The sequence below is a fragment of the Chrysemys picta genome, chromosome 15 (genome assembly GCF_011386835.1).
Source record: "Chrysemys picta bellii isolate R12L10 chromosome 15, ASM1138683v2, whole genome shotgun sequence".
Lineage (NCBI taxonomy): Eukaryota > Metazoa > Chordata > Testudines > Emydidae > Chrysemys > Chrysemys picta.
The window spans coordinates 34,085,779-34,105,157 of record NC_088805.1 but is presented as its reverse complement, the minus strand read 5'-3'; the positions used below and the strand labels follow the sequence as shown (position 1 = coordinate 34,105,157).

Sequence of the window (19,379 nt, the reverse complement as noted above, 5' to 3'; positions counted from 1 at the left end):
CTTTTGTCTTAATTTCCAATGTGTTTTACAGCAAGAACGTTGCACAGCAATCTAAAAACATTAAAATTTTTATTGAAAACTATGACATACAAATGGTGATTTGGTCCCAACAGAAGACCGACCAGAATGAGATCTTTCATAATAAAACAGCCAGCAAGGATTTCCCAGTACTGCACCATTTGTGCCATCTCACTTAACATGCAGAACTAACAAAAAACCTTTTAAGAAAGCTAACAATAGACTGAACTGTAAAGACTGCAGCCGCCCACACCTTAAATTTTTTTTTAAGCAAATTTCAGTTCAATTAGCATTCCATTTAGTTTCTGGATGGGAAGCAGTGTTCCCTTTCCCTCATCAATACAAGAAGAGCTTTGAACTGTTTCCCCTTAATATAAAACAGAAAAGACCTCTGAAAACCAAATTAGATGTTTGCTAATTAAAGCTCAACTGCTTTAGATATAAAGTCATCCCCTGGCTTAGGCCAATGAACACATTGCCACTAATCCTCTGAGAAATCTCAATTCAAGTGGTAGAGTAGTATTAGGGCTCAGTGGAAACTGCATCAGCAAAGAATTTAAGGAGGAAACATACAGCTGAATAGCCACCTTTGGCACACATGTGATATGCAAAGGAGTTAAAACCAGAAATAGCCACAGTATCTACACTTTTTTCCTTTGGAAATTCTGATGAAAAAATAAGTTTTTAAAAATCAAGTCATATTTTTAAGAGGGGGGGGGAAAAAAAAAAAAAAAAAAAAGAGTCCTACTTGGATTTCACACTTCTCAGCTTTCTAATGTCCTCCATGTTTCTCTGTCCCATAATTTTAAGTATTGACAAGATGGTTCCATTAAATGTATTAATGTTTCCTTCTTCTAATTCAGTTAATTTAGGACCAGAGCCATCAGATAAGCGCAAACTGAACTTTGAACCTTTTCCAAAGTCATACAAGCTTAGAACAGATATCTGTTTGGAAGCACTGCAACACCTTCTAACCTCACAAAGTGAACAATGATATCTTCCCTCCAGCATCCCATTGTTTTATTTTACACACACTAACAATGCAGCCTCTCAGATGCTGTAGAATTTAAGTCTGTTTAGTAGGTTAATGACATTCACATGAGATGTTTTACATACTACATATAAGAGGCTTTCACCAACCTCACATAAAAAATTAGATACAAGAGCAGAAGAAAGCTGCACACATTTGCCCAGTACAGAAATCAAGGTTTCAGATGTCAAGTTATACAACAGTTTCCAGCCTACTTCAATGCTGGTTCAAACGGCAGAATAATTTTAGTGTGTACTTCTTAAGCATTTGTTTAAATATTAAACATTAAAGCTCTTTCAGAATCTTGGGCAAGAAGAGCAGCATAGAAAAGTGAGTTAACAGAAATGGAACTTCTCTACCTACCCCCAAATGCCCACGTCAGAAAGAATGTCTCCTCTCAGATAAAATGCCACTGCCAGCCAAAGGAGCAGAAATGCTGACTGCAAATTAAAGCTTTGATATTAAAATACATATGATGGGTTTTTAAGTAGAAGAATGTCTCCCCACATAAACTATTACGGTGTTGTGCTAAGCAAAGAAGTGTAGATAGTTGCTTTTCCAATAAATCTGAAGCTGCTTTGCTGAGGAGCCATTGCATGGGCTTCCTTCTAGTATGGGGGAAGTCAAGGCAAACCGATTGGGAATTACCATCCTAATACCACCTTTACCCAGAAGAGTATTTTCACGAGGGGAACCTCAGTTCAGATGTCTCCAAGGAAACCTTGGACTGACTCTTTGTTGACTGAGAAGATTACTTGGTTTACTGCATACGGATACATTTTTGTACTGTTTTCTAATAAGTAGCTAACTGGATTCCTTTCCTGCAGTACGATTAGCTGGAATAAATGCCTGCAGTATACATTAATAATCCAGATGCAATCTGAAACTTCAGAAAAACAGTATAGTTTTAATGACACAAGTGTTCCTGGTTTACATAAACCACTAAGTCCAGGTTTACTTAGAGTCGAATTCTGCTCACTTTACTAATGCAAGTAGTCCCACGTAGTTTGAGACTAGTCATGTATGGCAAGTAGGATTTGGCCCTTACTGAAACAACATTTACCCAAAGCTCAGTTAAAGCAGCTCCTCTGTATCTGATTCACACATTATCATTTATCAAGATTAAAATCAAAAGGTGTCAGTAAATTCAGCACCAGCCGTGTCAGAAATATTACCAAAGGTCATGTCTGGCTTTCCAATCTGATTCAGACCAAGGGAAAACTGCAGCACAACGTAAAATGCCAAACCAATCAGCTGAGAACATCCTCTAGGCTTCTGCTTTACTAGCTCAGAGAAAACTGAACATTTTTAACTGGCCCTTAGGCTAAATTTAGTAACCAACTTCCAGCTGAGTCACTGATTTAACTTTCTACCAAACCTAGACCATACGAGTCTAGTGTTCAGTTATAACTTCTCACCCCCATCACACTGTTACACAGGTAATTTCTATATTTACATTTTAAGGTCAAGCCAAGTAGATGGAGGGATTGTTTTCCTTCCTGTGACTAGTCAGAGATATCTTCTCCTTTCAGTACATTTGAGTAACCTCTCATGAAGCTAACAGAATGAGCCAAGCATATCCCCCAAAGTCTTAATGGCTCACCAAGTATAAGGGGTGGTCTGAACCACTGTTGCATTCGATCTCTGCATTTTACTCTTTACCAAAGGCAACTAAGAGGACAGGTCTAAGCAGCCATTTGGAGAACTTCTTCCTTGCTCAAAAGGCCACTGGACTTCTTGTAAAAGATGCTGCTTTTAACAGACTATAAAGCTTTTCTTCAATCTCCTACAGTTGCGACTGCCCAACTCCAGATTCTTCTGGTTGTTACCAGAAAACAAAAAACCCCAATAATAACAACAACTTCAGGTCCACACCTCATACCTGGAAGGTAGAGGGAGTCAAAAATCAGCCACAGAAACCTTCAGAAATCACCATTTCAGCCTGAAATCTGGCTTCTATAATTCCATCTCCTCTTCTACACATCCAGATGTTCCCAAGCTACTATATAATCCTGGAGATATCACAGTTTGTTGTGCTTCAGAGAATGTTTCAGTTTGTGGTTGGAAGGCGGCTCCAAGAGTTGATTGCTTGGCCTGGCAACCTTCTGTCCCCTGCTGCTTGTAGTTTTTAGCAACAGAAACAGATTTCAGTTTGTCTGTGAGGAATTCAGGGAGAGGTTTCCAGAGCACCAGCTCCATGGAGGGACGGCTCCTAGAAGGGATGGAGTCTTAGTTTAATCAAAACTCTTTCAATCACAGCTGTGACAAATGAAAACCACTTAATTTCCTCATCCACTTAAGTCTCTGTCTGTGGAGAAGAGTCCCCCAAGGCACATGCACTAGTGTTTTGTCCAATCTTCTGGAGAAAGTTCCAATTCCTCCCCTTGGGAGACTATTTCACAGCCTAACAAAAGTTTTTCCTGATTTTCATCTTAAGTTTCCCCTTTCTTAAATTCATTCCATTACTCTCAATTCTAACCCCAGGTACAACATGAAATCATTCTTCTCTCCCACTGCACCAACCATGAAGCTCACTATTGTTCACCACACACTGAGACCTTTCCCTTGATATGGAAACCTTCATATATGAACAGCAGGCTATAAGCTTAGTGAAATTGAGAGAATATATATTATGTATTAGAGGGAGCATACAACAGTTTTTTGAATACTGAGGAGATGACATCTGTACGCATCTCAAAAAAAGATATACAGGCATTAGAAAAGATTCAGAGAAGGGCAACTAAAATGATTAGGGGTTTGGAACGGGTCCCATTTGAGGGGAGATTAAAGATGCTAGGACTTTTCAGCTTGGAAAAGAGGAGACTAAGGAGGGATCTGATAGAGGTATATAAAATCATGAGTGGTGTGGAGAAAGTGAATAAGGAAAAGTTGTTTTCTTGTTCCCATAATATAAGAACTAGGGGCCACCAAATGAAATGAATGGGCAACAGGTTTAAAACAAATAAAAGGAAGTTCTTCTTCACACAGCGCACAGTCAACCTGTGGAACTCCTTGCCTGAGGAGGTTGTGAAGGCTAGGGCTATAACAGGGTTTAAAAGAGAACTAGATAAATTCATGGCGGTTAAGTCCATTAATGGCTATTAGCCAGGATGGGTAAGGAATGGTGTCCCTGGCCTCTGTCTGTCAGAGGGTAGAGATGGATGACAGGAGAGAGATCACTTGATCATTACCTGTTAGGTTCACTATCTCTGGGACACCTGGCATTGGCCACTGTCGGTAGACAGGATACTGGGCTGGATGGACCTTTGGTCTGACCCAGTACGGCCATTCTTATGTTAGTCTATACGAATTCAGCATTCTACTGTAAATTGCAAGTACCCTATTTTTAGCAACTACATACAATGCCCTCCTACACAATACAGCACAGTACATCACAAACACATTATCAAAGAATCTTTCAACAGTAATGCTATAAAGAATTACAGTAAAATCAAGTCTTGCTCAACAGAGGAGAGATGGACTCTGTAGGCAAACCCCTTTTCTCCATTTGGGTATGTTATCTGTGTAACTCCAACATTTCCTCAAGAACTTACATGGACTCTATTATTTTTTTTGTCAGGGCTTGATCAAAATCCCTCCTCAGCCCCTTTTGAAGAGTATCAGACAGGACAAGGGTGGGAAGATTGCTAGTATTCCCATCGGCATGAACATCTTCATCTTCATCAATTATCCTAAGAATGGAGGCAGGAAAGGGGGAAATAATACATCTTATTATTGACCATATCACTGACAAATATGTATACCTACTGCTAATTGAATCCCAATCAGGGGAGAGAATGCAGTTCAACCACACAATATAAAATAGCAACATTGAGTTAAGCAGCAATTTCATCTTCTCAGATCCCTGTAGTTTAGCTTCAAAGATTATTTTCAGCTGCTCTGAAAGGTCCTGAATTTTGGTGACCCCATGCTACAGCAGCTCAGAGTACTGATTAGAATGACCCAAAGCTTGACCACTTAGGATGCACTGCAAGAATTGCCTTTTTGGTAAAGCTCTTGTATATAAATTTCTAAGAATATCTACAGATGTACCCAGCAGAGCATCTGAAATCCTAGAAAAGGGCAAACAGAAGAATCCTGTATGTAGTCCAATATGGACCTCACAATGCAGATCCAGAGAGGTGTTACAAAAGTCAGATCTCACATCACAAATTAATCACTTTAAAGGTATAACTCACTGCTACAAAACTTTGTTAACACTGACTTAAGGCTGACCTGCAGCACTGTGAGAGTGCACCTACATTTAAGCCACTGAAATCCAAAAAATACTGTCTTGTGGGTTGAAGTATCATTTTAAAGTATTCACTGTAGTTTGTGCAATGCTTATTTTTCTGTATGAGATGGGGGGATATCAACTTTGAAGTTTACTGTGACTGTTTTAAAAAAAACAAAAACCATATGACTAAGGGCTGGTCCACACTGGGGCGGGGGATCAATCTAGGAAGCACAACTTCAGCTACAAGAATAGCTAGCTGAAGTCGACGTTTCCTAGCTCGAACTAAATTTGCTTACTGCGGATCCACGCGGCGCAGGCAAGCTCCCCCGTCGACAGCGCTTCTTCCTCTCGGCGAGCAGGAGTTCCGCAGTCGACGGGGGAGCGCTTCTGGGATTGATTTATCGCGTCCAGATGAGACGCGATAAATGGATCCCAGAAGATCGATCTCTACCCGCCAAATCGGGCGGGTAGCGTGGACCTAGCCTAAGTTTTCTTTAGACCCTTTTTTCCACAAGAGCTACAGCACTTTGAAAGATGAAACTAATAAGTGTGAATCCTTGGTTTGTGTAGACTGGATGAATTACAGAAATTTCAATTTCGTTTTCTGTATTTATTTTTCCAAGATCATGATAAAGTTTGTTACTCTTGATTGACAACAGTATCCTGTACTACATTAGTCGACCTTATACCAGTCCTTATAAGGCCTTCTACTATGAATGAGTTTCCTGATGCTCAACAACTCCTTTGACAAGAGTCCCAGCCAGAAAGGATGAATGGTTCACTGGCTAGCATACTAGCCTAGGACTTGGGAGACCCCAGGTTCAACTCTCAGCTCTGGGGCAAATCACTTATGTATCTCTGTACCTCAGTTCCACATCTGTAAAATGGAGACATTATCATCTCCCTCCCTGTGTCATGAGAATAAATACATTACATGTTCAAATAGTACAATAATGGGGGTCACGGGGATGTAAGACAGATAGTCCCATTGTTCCTCACCATTTCCTGAACATGTGGCATGGGTATATTACCTTTATGCTGCTTCTTATTACCATCATTCATTCAATCTTTCCTCTCTTAATTTAGACTATTTTCCTTGACAATACTTAAGTAAAATGCGAGCATGCATGAGGATTTTAGAATACTAGATCTCAAACCAGAAGCTTTCCTTTAAGGACAAATCTTCCAGAAGGAACCCCTAGGTAATGCAGGCAAAAAGCAACTAATGGGCATAACACATTCTCAGCGAGCTGCCAAGGGCAGGACTTTAACTTGTAGGATATGGGTGTTGCTCAGGTGCAGTGGCTACAGTATGTCACTCTGAGCTTCCCAGTTACCAAGATGACAGGCTGCCTGCAAAAATTCTGGCTTGCAACTTTCTCTAGCTTGTGCCACATTGTAATTTTAACTTTAACCCTGAATAACTGTAATACTGTATCCCCAAAGGGGCAGTGGATGCCGGACAGTAGCTGAAATCAATCCTGACCCCATAACACCAATTCGGGGAGGATAAGAGGCATAGTTTGATCCCCCAGTGTGTCAAAATAAAGTTAAGAACTGTAAAATTTTGATTGGGGGGGAGGGGTTTGAAGGGTGCTGTATCTTGAAAATGCCTTGCTCACAAATTACCTCAAATTTGGACCAATCACTGTATTCCAGATTCCCATGAGGTAAAGCTGTTATCAAGACAATCCAAGTCACCATGTAGATTTTAGAGCACTTCAAAAAAAAAAAAAAAAAAAAAAGCTGTTAAATAGTAAGCTAGTCTCAACCCTACTTACTGTTTAACAGCTTTTTTTTTTTTTTTTTTTGAAGTGAATCTTGCCCGCATGCTTGGGGTTCAGCTGATCGCCATATTTGGGGTCGGGAAGGAATTTTCCTCCAGGGTAGATTGGCAGAGGCCCTGGAGGTTTTTCGCCTTCCTCCGCAGCATGGGGCAGGGGTCGCTTGCTGGAGGATTCTCAGCGATTTGAAGTCTTTAAATCATGATTTGGGGACTTCAACAGCTGAGTCAAGGGAGACAATTCTTCCAGGAGTGGGTGGGTCAGCTTTTGTGGCCCACATTATGCGGGAGGTCAGACTAGATGATCATAATGGTCCCTTCTGACCTTAGAGTCTATGAGTCTACAGTGGTGCTGCCATCCCACTACAATAAACTCAGTTATCCCTTAGACAGTGCCTATGAATAAAGGGAAAGCTAGGAAAAAACCCACTCTACTCAATCCCTGCGTTTACCTGTCCTCAATTTCCTGAAGCTTCCTGCGGGCAACCTCGCACTGATGTTCCCCCATTGTCTGATCCATATCTTCACAGGGAATTTCTAACAAGCCAGCTTCATGAAGACTACCAATGCACTGCCTTGCTACCTCCCCAGCTGCCTGCTGACCTGCACAGAGAATCTCTTCAGTGCTGGGATTCGGAGAGTAGTGAACAGTTTCAATCAGTCTCTTCTTCTTCACAGGGCAACTAGGAAACCAAGCAAATTTATAGTTGGCAACAGAGAAATCGCTGCCATCATAAAAAAACTATTAAGATCTTTGTCTGTCACACCTACTTCTACAGAGCTGCATACTTTGTCTGTTGAGAAAAACTTCACTTCCAATGTACAATTACAAAAATGCCTTTTCAAGAAAATCAGCATCACACATTCAGTTAGATTTGTATTATACAAACTGGACTGGATTCAAGGTTTCTGTTTATGTTCAGGAAAGAACAATTGAGAATGGTTCCAAACAATAGTAGTATTGGGAAAGATTCCCTTACTCAAGCACAGTGCAATCTTTTGAGCTCTACCCTGGATCACGCACCATCACCACATGGGACAGAGAGTGAATCAGGCTAAAAGCAAGTCACTGAAGACAAGTTTAACTTACCCATCCACCTCTTCCTCTAGTTTATGCTTCTTTCCACAGCGAAGAGAAACTCTGGAAAGGGAGAACGAACAGTTATTTGACTACTAACAGTGTTTTATACCTTTGGATGGAATTGAGTGTGATCAAGAAAATTAAAGCAGATGTTGCTGGTGGGTGATGTTCCATGGCTTTCAGTGTGCGGGTCACCTTGATGTAATCAGATGAGGGGAAAAACAGAGCCAAAGATGCATTAGTCTAGAAACAAATCTGTTAAAAAGAAAACGGTTGGGTATAAAGGGAAGCAGTTTACCTTCACACATCTCTTCTTGAAATTAGTTACCTGAATATAATTGAAATAGGGCAACATTTGCATCATCTGGTAACTAGTCTCAACCATGATGGCCAAAGTAGAAGGCAAGTTTAGGTAAGTGTGAAGCATGACATTCTAAACATGACACGTATTTTTGCTCCCAAAAATAAAGACAGAACACTCTAAAACTGGGTTTGCTCAGCTGCCTTTTACTGATTTCCATGACAGTTTCTTTCTTGTACTGTGTTTGTGGGGGAAGGTGGGAAAGGAATAGATGTATTTTTCTTGAAGCATTCCTGTTTCTTGAAGTGAGTGCTTAATCATCATAGAATATCATGGTTGGAAGAGACCTCAGGAGGTCATTTAGTCCAACCCCCTGCTCAAAGCAGGACCAACCCCAACTAAATCATCCCAGGGCTTTGTCAAGCCAGGCCTTAAAAACCTCTAAGGATGGAGATTCCACCACCTCCCTGGGGAACCCATTCCAGTGCTTCACCACCCTCCTAGTGAAATAATTTTTCCTAATATCCAACCTAGACCCCCACCACTGCAACTTGAGACCATTGGCTTCTTGTTCTGTCATCTACCACCACTAAGAACAGCCTCACTACATCCTCTTTGGAAGCCCCTTCAGGTAGTTGAAGGCTGCTATCAAATCCCCCGCTCACTCTTCTGCAGACTAAATAAGCCCAGTTCCCTCAGCCTCTCCTCATAAGTCATGTGCCCCAGCCCCCTAATCATTTTCGTTGCCCTCCGCTGGACTCTCTCCACTTTGTCCACATCCTTTCCGGGGGGGGAGGGTGTCCATTCATCCAATCCATACTACTTTAAGTTGCTGGCAAGAATACTGTGGGAGACCATATCAAAAGCTTTGCTAAAGTCAAGGTATATCACATCCACTGCTTTCCCCTCATCCACAGAGCCAGTTATCTCATCATAGAAGGCAATCAGGTTAGTCAGGCATGGCTTGCCCTTGGTGAATCCATGTGGACTGTTCCTGATCACCTTCCTCTCCTCCAAGTGCTTCAAAATGGACTCACTGAGGACCATGATTTTTCCAGGGACTGAGGTGAGGCTGTAGCTCCCTGCATTCTCCTTCTTCCCTTTTTTAAAGATGGGCACTGTATTTGCCTTTTTCCAATTGCACAGCTTTAGTCTCTTAACATGGTTTAATGGCACGTTAATCAAACTAATCACACACAAAAAAATCAAAAATCTGCAGTGTACTACTGATCTTTTAAATGTGGATGAAAAGTGTGTTTATCCAGAATGCAGCCGTCTTCTTTCGTATGGCATTTGAGAAGCAACAGGCTAGGATTATAATTGAATGTTAAGATTCTAAAGTTATTCTAATGCTTTTAGAGTATCTGTGTGGATCCCTTTGTACCACCACTGTAACCATGAACGGGGCAATTGTTCTGTGATACATCGCAGGGTTTGTACCTCAACATGTGGTTGAATGCAGTTCACTGCCTACAGGGAAGGCAAAACCCTGGGATTGAAAGGACTTCCTGGTCATAAAACAATGGCAATAATGGCCCATACCTTATCTCAAATAGGCCCCTCACTGCGAATTACGCAGCTCAACATCGAGGGCCTATCCATCACAAAGTGCGATTACACCACAATGATCCTGCAGATTCAACACACCGATGTCCTTGTGCTACAAGAAACACACCTGGAGAGCGAAAGCCACCAATCGAACGGAAAGAAAGCAGTAAAAACATTACACATTATAACTTTTAAATCAAGTCCACATTTCAGCATCCAATTATGTAAATGCAAACATCCTTTTGTTCCCCAGACAACTGCAACACACCCTAATCCTACTGGTGGGGTAGGAAGTAAGAAAAACAGAAGGAAGAAAAGAGGACAGTACAAAATTCTCAATCCCAGTATAATACTGAACGAATTACAAGATCTGAAAAATTAGATCCTTTATGAAAACTCAGACATTCAGAAAAACACACTATAGATAAGAGATGCTGTCCCCCACCTTTCCCTTGGGTTTTTTGTACTTACTGGGTGCAACTCTGCTGTTGCAATAAGACTGGTGGGTTTTCACTGTTTGTGAAAGAAACTGTTGCAACAGTCAAGCCCTCAGTATAGCTTCCAGTTGCAGCTAGGGAGGCAAGGTCCAGGTTACTTTGCACGTATGAGCTGCTGAGGTCAGAGCCTTCTACTATATTATTTCTGTTCCCTGCCATAGCCACCAGGGTTTGTTGGGGATATTCATGACCAATAGCTCCAGGCTGGGATTCACTCTGTATGATTCCAGGTTGGAAGGTACTGTCAGGAAGAGTTGCTGGAGCCTGAGGAAACTCCACAGAAGAAACAGAAGGAACTCCTTGAAAGGATCTGCCCAGGGTTGCCATTTTCATCTGTACCTGGGGGAAAAGACAAACCAACCCAGAACACTGTAACTATAAACAAACATGCCATATAAGCATCGGCGAGGAAAAGGCCAGGTCTATAATCAGAGGTTTTGCTGGCATGGCCTTGTTGGTTAGGGTGTGATTTTGTTTTAACAATAAAATTATGTCAGTAAGAACCCTAGTGTGGATGCCATTATACAGGCAAAACAGTTCTTTTGCTGGTATCATTTACTAGTGAAAAATCCACACCCTTGAGAGACTTAGGTCTTGTCTACACTGCCACTTTACAGCACTGAAAATTTCTCACTCAGGGGGTGTGAAAAAACACCCCCCTGAGTGATGCAAATTTCAGCGCTGTAAAGTGGCAGTGTAGACAAGACCTAAGTCTCTCAAGGGTGTGGATTTTTCATGCCCCTGAGAGACGGGGGGGAGGGATAGCTCAGTGGTTTGAGCATTGGCCTGCTAAACCCAGGGTTGTGAGTTCAGTCCTTGAGCGGGCCACTTAGGGATCTGGGGCAAAAATCAGTACTTGGTCCTGCTAGTGAAGGCAGGGGGCTGGACTTAATGACCTTTCAAGGTCCCTTCCATTCTAGGAGATAGGATATCTCCATTTATTTATTTTATATTTTATTTATTTATTTATTTATGTCGATGTAACAGTTCCATGCAGACCAGGCCTAAGTGATACTGGCAAAAGCATTTTCAACCAGCATAACTGAGTCTATACTAGAGCTTTTGCCAGTATAAGAATGTCATTTAAAAAATAAAAATAAAAAAATCACACACATATGTGAAATTACTTTTCTGGCAAAAGTTTCTAGTGTAGACCAGACCTAAGAGACCCACTGTAAAGAGGTTTAATGCCAGCTGCAGTTTACAGCAGTAATATACACAAAACAAATGCAGACTCTCACTGGAACTATCTCCAGCAAACTGGAGACAGAAAAGGTGCCCTGGAGCGCAGGAGGGCGCAACTGCACCAGCAAATAATGGCATGGCATTACCCACTCCAGAGTTTAAAACCCATTTCAGAAGCACTGGTGGTACTAAAATAGACCTTGAGTGAGGCCCCTCAACATTCCCTGTACAAGCAATAGTCCAGTCTAAGGCCACTGCCCCACATCTCCCCAGGCCCATCCTCTCCCCAGCAACCTGCTCCCACTTAACCCCGCCAGCTATAAACAGCAGTAATCCAGCCTAATGTCACCACATTACCTCTCACAATGGCCTGCTCCCTGCACCCAACCCCCCTGCCTCCCCACACCTCACATCCCCCCCAAGACATCCTCTCTCCCCATTCCCGCCACACCCAGTCCCCTCCCCCTACAAATCCCCCACACCCTCATTCCTCTCCATCCCCCACACCCAACCCTCCCACATTCTCTAATTCCCTCCACAGCAGTCCCCTCCACCCACACATCCACCCTCCCCCCACATCCTATCCTCTTGTTCAATATCTTCATTAACAACTTAGATATTGGCATAGAAAGTACACTTAAGTTTGCGGATGATACCAAACTGGGAGGGATTGCAACTGCTTTGGAGGACAGGGTCATAATTCAAAATGATCTGGACAAATTGGAGAAATGGTCTTAGGTAAACAGGATGAAGTTTAACAAAGACAAATGCAAAGTGCTCCACTTAGGAAGAAAAAATCAGTTTCACACATACAGAATGGGAAGAGACTGTCTAGGAAGGAGTACGGCAGAAAGGGATCTAGGGGTTATAGTGGACCACAAGCTAAATATGAGTCAACAGTGTGATGCTGTTGCAAAAAAAGCAAACATGATTCTGGGATGTATTAACAGGTGTGTTGTGAGCAAGACACGAAGTCATTCTTCCGCTCTACTCTGCGCTGGTTAGGCCTCAGCTGGAGTATTGTGTCCAGTTCTGGGCACCGCATTTCAAGAAAGATGTGGAGAAATTGGAAAGGGTCCAGAGAAGAGCAACAAGAATGATTTAAGGTCTTGAGAACATGACCTATGAAGGAAGGCTGAAAGAATTGGGTTTGTTTAGTTTGGAAAAGAGAAGACTGAGAGGGGACATGATAGCAGTTTTCAGGTATCTAAAAGGGTGTCATAAGGAGGAGGGAGAAAACTTGTTCACCTTAGCCTCTAAGGATAGAACAAGAAGCAATGGGCTTAAACTGCAGCAAGGGAGGTCTAGGTTGGACATTAGGAAAAAGTTCTTAACTGTCAGGGTGGTTAAACACTGGAACAAATTGCCTAGGGAGGTTGTGGAATCTCCATCTCTGGAGATATTTAAGAGTAGCTTAGATAAATGTCTATCAGGGATGGTCTAAACCGTATTTGGTCCTGCCATGAGGCAGGGGACTGGACTCGATGACTTCTCGGGGTCCCTTCCAGTCCTAGAATCTATGAATCTTCCCACCCCCGCATTCCATATCCCCCACACTCAACCCCCACATCCTCTCCCCATTCCCCCTCCCCCCCAAATCCCCCACACCCAGCCCCCTCCCCCCAAATCCCCCACACCCAGCCCCCCACACCCAGTCCCCTCCTCCCCAAATCCCCCACATCCTCTCCGCATTCCCCCCATACCCAGTCCCTTCCCTCTACCCTCTCTCCCCCCACACCCAGTCCCCTCGCCCCCCACATCCAGCTCCCCCACACCCAACCCCCCATATCCCCTCTCCCCAGCCCCCCCGCACCCAAACCCCGCACCCACGCCTCTCTCTCCCTCCCCCCGCACCCCCTCCTACATGTCCCCGGGCCCATCCCGCAGCAACCTGCCCCCCCGCAGTAATCGGCCTAATGTCACCGCGTCACCTCAGGCCGCTGCTTTCTCCTCCCGCCCCCACACAGGGCCCGGGCGCTCTGACACTCACCCCAGGCCGGCCCCGGGGCGGACGGGACCCCTCAGCCTCGCTCCTTTCCAGGCCTTTCTCCGCGCCCGGAGATGACGCACAGCGGCCGAGGGAGGCTGGGAGTTGTAGTTCCGGTGGGAGGAGTATGGCCGAAGCTGGGGCATGCTGGGAGTTGTAGTTCAGGTGGGAGGAGTATGGCCGAAGCTGGGGCATGCTGGGAGTTGTAGTTCCGGTGGGAAGGGGTATGGCCGAAGCTGGGGCATGCTGGGAGTTGTAGTTCCGGTGGGAGGAGTATGGCCGAAGCTGGGGCATGCTGGGAGTTGTAGTTCCGGGGCGGAGTATGGCCGAAGCTGGGGCATGCTGGGAGTTGTAGTTCCGGGCCGGAGTATGGCCGAAGCTGGGGCATGCTGGGAGTTGTAGTTCCGGGGCGGAGCGTATATTCGCACCCATGTGCATACTGGGGCGTGCTGGGAGTCAGGGCTGTCCTTAGGATTTATGGGGCCCTACACAGTGTTCCTAAACTGGTGTCCCTGTGCCCAGCAGCCCAGGCTCGCAGCCTGGGGGAAGGAGGGACGAGGCAGCAAACAGGGCCGGCTCCAGGCACCATGTGCTTGGGGCAGCGCCTGGAGGGGGGCGGCGCGGCGGGGTGCTCCGGCCCGAGAGCGGGGCCGCGACTGGGTTCGCCGCCCTCCCCGCGGTGCTCCGGCTGCCGGGGAGAGCGGAGCCACAGCAGGCTCGCCGCCCTCCCCCCCAGCGCTCCGACTGGTCGGGGAGAGCAGAGAGTAGGGTTACCATACGTCCGGATTTTCCCGGACATGTCAGGCTTTTGGGGGCTCAAATCCCCGTCCGGGGGGAAATCCCCAAAAGCCAGGCATGTCTGGGAAAATCGGGAGGGAGGGAGGGCTCGGCCGGGGCCTCTTTGGCTGGGGTCAGCGGTGCGGGGCCGGGGGCATGGTGCCGGGCCGGGAGCCGGGCCGGGCGCGCGGTGCTGGGCCGGGGTCCAGGGGCGCAGTGCCGGGCCGGGCTGGGCGCGGTGCCGGGCAGGGAGCCGGGGGCGCGGGTCCGGGGTCGCGGGGCCGGGAGCCGGTCCGGGGTCGCGGGGCCGGGAGCCGGTCCGGGGTCGCGGAGCCAGGAACCGGTCGCGGGGCCGGGAGCCGGTCCAGGCCCGCGGGGCCTGGAGCCGGTCCGGGGTCGCGGGGCCGGGATCGCCAGGCTGGGCCGGGGTCGCGGGGCCAGGAGCCGGGGGGCCGGTCCGGGAGCCGGTCCGGGGTCGCGGGGCCGGGAGCCGGTCGCGGGGCCGGGAGCCGGTCCAGGGTCGCGGGGCCGGGAGCCGGTCCGGGGTCGCGGGGCCGGGAGCCGGGGGGTGCGCCGGGCCGCCGGGGGCCGGCAGTGCTGGGCGGGCCGGGGGTGGTCGGCCGGGGCCGGCACCCCAGGGCCCGATCCGACCCAGGCTGGAGCCGCCGGGGGGCCAGCCTGGGCCGCGCCTCCTCCCCCCACACTCCCCCTTACCTGCTTCAGGCTTCCTGCGAATCAAATGTTCGCGGGAAGCAGGGGAGGGGGCGGAGACTTTGGGGCGGGGATGGAGTTGGGGTGGGGCCGGGGCCCCGTGGAGTGTCCTCCATTTGGAGGCACAAAATATGGTAACCCTAGCAGAGAGCCGCAGCGGGCTCGCCGCCCTCCCCCTGGCACTCTGGCCACTGGGGAGAGCGGAGAGCCCCGGCCAGGCTCGCCGCCCTCCCCCTGGTGCTCCAGCCGGTCGGGGAGAGCGGAGAGCCGCGGTGGGCTCGCCGCCCTCCCCCAAGCACTCTGGCCGCTGGGGAGAGCGGAGAGCCCCGGCCGGGCTCTCTGCCCTCCTCCTGGCGCTCTGGTCACCGGGGAGAGCGGAGCCGCGGCAGCGGGTTCCCCGCCCTCCCTCCGGTGCTCCGGTCGGGGATTGCGGGCCGTGGCCGGGCTCGGCGCCCTCCCCTGTCGTGCTGGCGGGGGGGGGGGTGGGTCCCATGACCCCAGAGCCGGCCCTGGCAGCAAAGGATACCGAGCCGCCCAACCTGCCTCACGGCAGCAGAGTCACAGTTCCCCGCAGAGACCCCGTACCCTTTCCCTCACGCAGAATGCGCGGCGCCGGCACATTCGGCTCTGTGAATACAGCCCCTGCCTAAGGACACTGCAGTGCGCGCTGGGTGTGCGGGAGCCAACCCGCTGTTACCTGCTGTCATGGGCGGTGGGTGAAGCAGCCACCTGGGGAGGCTAGCTCCCCAGCCCACCTCTTCTGCCGGTGGCCCCGCCCATACTCCACCCCTGCTCTGCCGGTGGCCCCACCCCCACTCTGCCCAGACCCCGCCCTCTCCCCACTGTCTCCCTCTTCTCTTCACTCCCCCTCCCCCTTCTCTGCTCACCCCCTTCCAGACAAATCCCTTAACACAAATGAAGCAAATGACATTTGAAAAAAACACTCTTCTGCCATTTCTTTCTAAAGAAAATGGAGCATGTTTTCCACTGCATGCCAGAAGGTGAAGACTAGACATGCAGAGGGTACCTAATTAAAAGCACTAAACTTGGGAATACAAAATGTCAGTCACAGGTTTTTTGATATACCCTGAAGTTTGTCAGAGATTTATTTGCAAAATCTTTGTAGTAAGGGCAAGTCAGCTGCCCTGCTGAATACAATATTAAATATTATGGAATACATGATGCAGCTCTTCTCTGTTTTACATTTTCTTAATCAGAATTTATAAACTGATTTTATATTTTAAATGTACTCTTAAGCCTTCATAAAGTAATCAGTCCAGATTACTACATATTTAACTCACTGAAACAAAGATATTATTTTAAATTAATCAGTGACAGAGGTTTAGTGTGTTCATAACAATGTTCATTGCTTTTAGAAAAAGGAAACACTAATTTACTTTGTGCGATCTCCATAACAATAGACATGTTTATGAAATTTCATCAACTTTTAAAAATATGTTTCCAAAGATTTTAGGCATAACAAAGGATTTTATATCTTACTAATGTACTGATTTTGCTAGAGGGTTCTCTTAAAACTAGTTCATCAAATAGTCAGAAGTAAAGAATGAGAAACTCGTTTGTCCTGCTATCTGGCAAGAAAGGGGTTTTGTCCCTTTAAGGGCTCTCTTCAAGGATTTTTTAGAGATGTGATTTTATCATCTTCAGCAACACACTAATTAAATATTTTTAAAGCAAATTTTAAACTAGGGTCCTGTAGACTGATATGTTCTGAGTAAATATGACAGTGACGCACACCTGTTTTTGTCAGTAAATTCAGAAACGAACAGTATATCCCTGGGGGTTGGCAAATGCCTCTTCAATGGCTTCATTACCACTTGAATGGCTCTTTAACGGTTTCAATGTTGTACTAATAGGTCTGGCAGGCTGGAGGCTTTTTCACTTTTAAAAAACAATGAGGAGTCCGGTGGCACCTTAAAGACTGACAGATTTATTTGAACATAAGCTTTCATGGGTAAAACCCCCCCTTCTTCAGATGCGTGGAGTTTCACTTAAGTTACTAGATCCCCTCCGGAGTAAGAGTCCCCAGGCTGCAGCAGCCAGCTGTGGGAGCCTGCAGGAAGGGTCAGAACAGGGATAGGAAGAGGTGGGAGGGTGGACGCTAAAACCCAGGGGTGCCCCCAATTTTCGGGTGTCGTATGCAGCCGTGTATGCTGCATATGCCTAAGGATGGCTCTGCTGGGAGTCATCGTAGGTGATGGTTTATATTTAATAATTATTGGCTGGTTTCTCAGCCCCTCTGTGGTGACCACAGTGACCAGGTCCAGACATGGTGACCACCTGAGCAGGAAGCTCCAATTACCAGAGCAGGAGACCAGGCCATATCCCTGGTAGCTGGTTCTGGACACACGCTTGTGGGTAGTACAGAGGCTCTGCGCCAGTGGTGAGCAACCTGCGGCCCACATACGGCCTGTCAGGGTAATCCGCTAGTGGGTCGTGAGACAGGTTGTTTACATTGACCGTCTGCAGGCACAGACGCCCACAGCTCCCAGTGGCCACGGTTTGCCATTCCTGGGCAATGGGAGCTGCAGGAAGTGACGCAGTTCGCAGGGACTTGCTGGCCACCGCTTCCCACAGTTCCCATTAGCCGGGAATGGCGAACCGCGACCACTGGGAGCTACGGGTGGCCGTGCCTGGGAACGGTCAGTGTAAACAAACTGTCTCACAGCCTGCCAGCGGATTACCCTGATGGGCCCGCAGGCCACCGGTTGCCCACTACTGCTCTGAGCTATCAGGGTGCAACACTGCAATGGTAGGGAGCTCAGCCTCATCTCAGTCTGCCAGGTGCTGGCACATGTAAGCAGAGTCTGAATGAGCTCTCCCCTGACATGTAATGGTGAGCTGTGGAAAAAGACTTCAGAAGCTGATCTCGTTTGTATGGACACACCCACCCTCCCTAGGTGCTCAGCATGATTGCTTCCGCAAATGATCACTTGTGGCTGGTGTTGGATCCCCGGTCTCCTTGTTATTGGGGCAGGAGTAATAAAGGGTTGTTATCTTTGTTTTGTGAACCAAGGGCAGCAGAACTGTACTTGGCATACCCTGATGGAGGGACTCACCTTCAACTGAATGGCACTCGCTAGGCAAGGGACATGGGTTCCAAAGCCCAATGAGATAAGAGAAGGTAGGTACTTGTACTTGGTGGTGTGGGCCCTGTTTAAGAATCCTAGACACTATTTGGCCTGTTCTCTTTCTGTAGTGCCTGGTGTGTAACAAGACTAGATTAAATTAGTTTGTTTTCTAGTGCGGAAGTTTTCACATCCCAACCCCCCCCCACACACACACACTATAAGTGGCTTATTTGTTGGTCACTCTGAGCAGAGAGGCTAAAAATTAATTGTCTATGAAGAATTAAATCACTACTCAGCATTAGAAGGAGTCCCCATGTGGGCAGAGCAGGGCACATTGGTAAAGCAATGTGAGGAAAACTTGTCCTGCCACTGTCAATGTTGTGTGTCAATAGAAGACATCAGCACCAGGCTTGTCATTCTGGTGTCTTTCATAAGCAACACGCTTATACCAAAGGAAAGGAAAATAAAATGTTATTGTAGCTCATCTGTACCCAGTTCAGCTGCTCTGCTGACTGTCACATGATCTTTCATAGGCATTTTGCCTAATTTAACCTGGATTAAACTAAATTTCAAAAGTGAAATTAAGAGGTATAGAGAAAGTTTAGTTATATTTTTGTTCTAGGCACTGGGTGTCAGATTAGCAAATTGTTTGTTTGTTTATAAATAAAGTATTGTTAATTTACAACTAAGAGTCAAATTCTGTCCTTGGATTTGCAGCCACAATCCCCGCTGACATTAATGGAAACTCCATGAGGATATCCAAAAACAGAATTTGAGGCTTTTATTATTCAACACTCACTCAAAATGGTCAGTCTCCAGTGACCTTCCTATATACATGACAAAATGGTAAAGGAAATAGTGGTCTGTTTTGCTGAATCTCACCATCCTCCAGCATGGCTAAGAAACCTCTTAGCAAAGTTGCTTGGGGACAATAAAATAAAATAAATAGCTAAATAGATTCCTTATTATTTTGAGCTTTTATCCCATATTTTTAAGCTTCCAGTATTTACAGAAGCTGATAGTAATTAATTCTCCGACCTCAGAGCTGGTACCATGTGTTAGTTCAGATCTGGCTCAGTTATTCTGGGCAGTGAGTTAAATCCTAGTCAGATGAGAAACTCAGTGCTTCCTACTT

The 19,379-nt window shown here is 46.6% G+C and overlaps 1 protein-coding gene across 4 annotated transcripts; it reads right to left on the bottom strand.

Annotated features, from left to right (window-relative positions):
- Window positions 1-52: 52 nt before the first annotated feature.
- CCDC117 (coiled-coil domain containing 117) lies at window positions 53-13,795 on the bottom strand. 4 transcript variants are annotated; one of them, XM_065568947.1, is made up of 6 exons: window positions 13,671-13,795; window positions 10,470-10,834; window positions 8,159-8,209; window positions 7,521-7,751; window positions 4,603-4,740; window positions 53-3,260 (listed from the first exon to the last, which is right to left on the bottom strand). In XM_065568947.1, the coding sequence occupies exons 2-6, from the start codon at window positions 10,826-10,828 to the stop codon at window positions 3,005-3,007; spliced, it is 1,035 nt and encodes a 344-aa protein (XP_065425019.1). In that variant the 5' UTR covers window positions 10,829-10,834; window positions 13,671-13,795; the 3' UTR covers window positions 53-3,004. The 4 variants fall into 4 exon arrangements, with proteins under 4 accessions (XP_065425019.1, XP_065425020.1, XP_065425021.1 ...); XM_065568948.1 differs by having other exon boundaries at window positions 10,470-10,828; window positions 13,671-13,777; XM_065568949.1 differs by having other exon boundaries at window positions 10,470-10,828; window positions 13,612-13,731.
- Window positions 13,796-19,379: the final 5,584 nt, after the last annotated feature.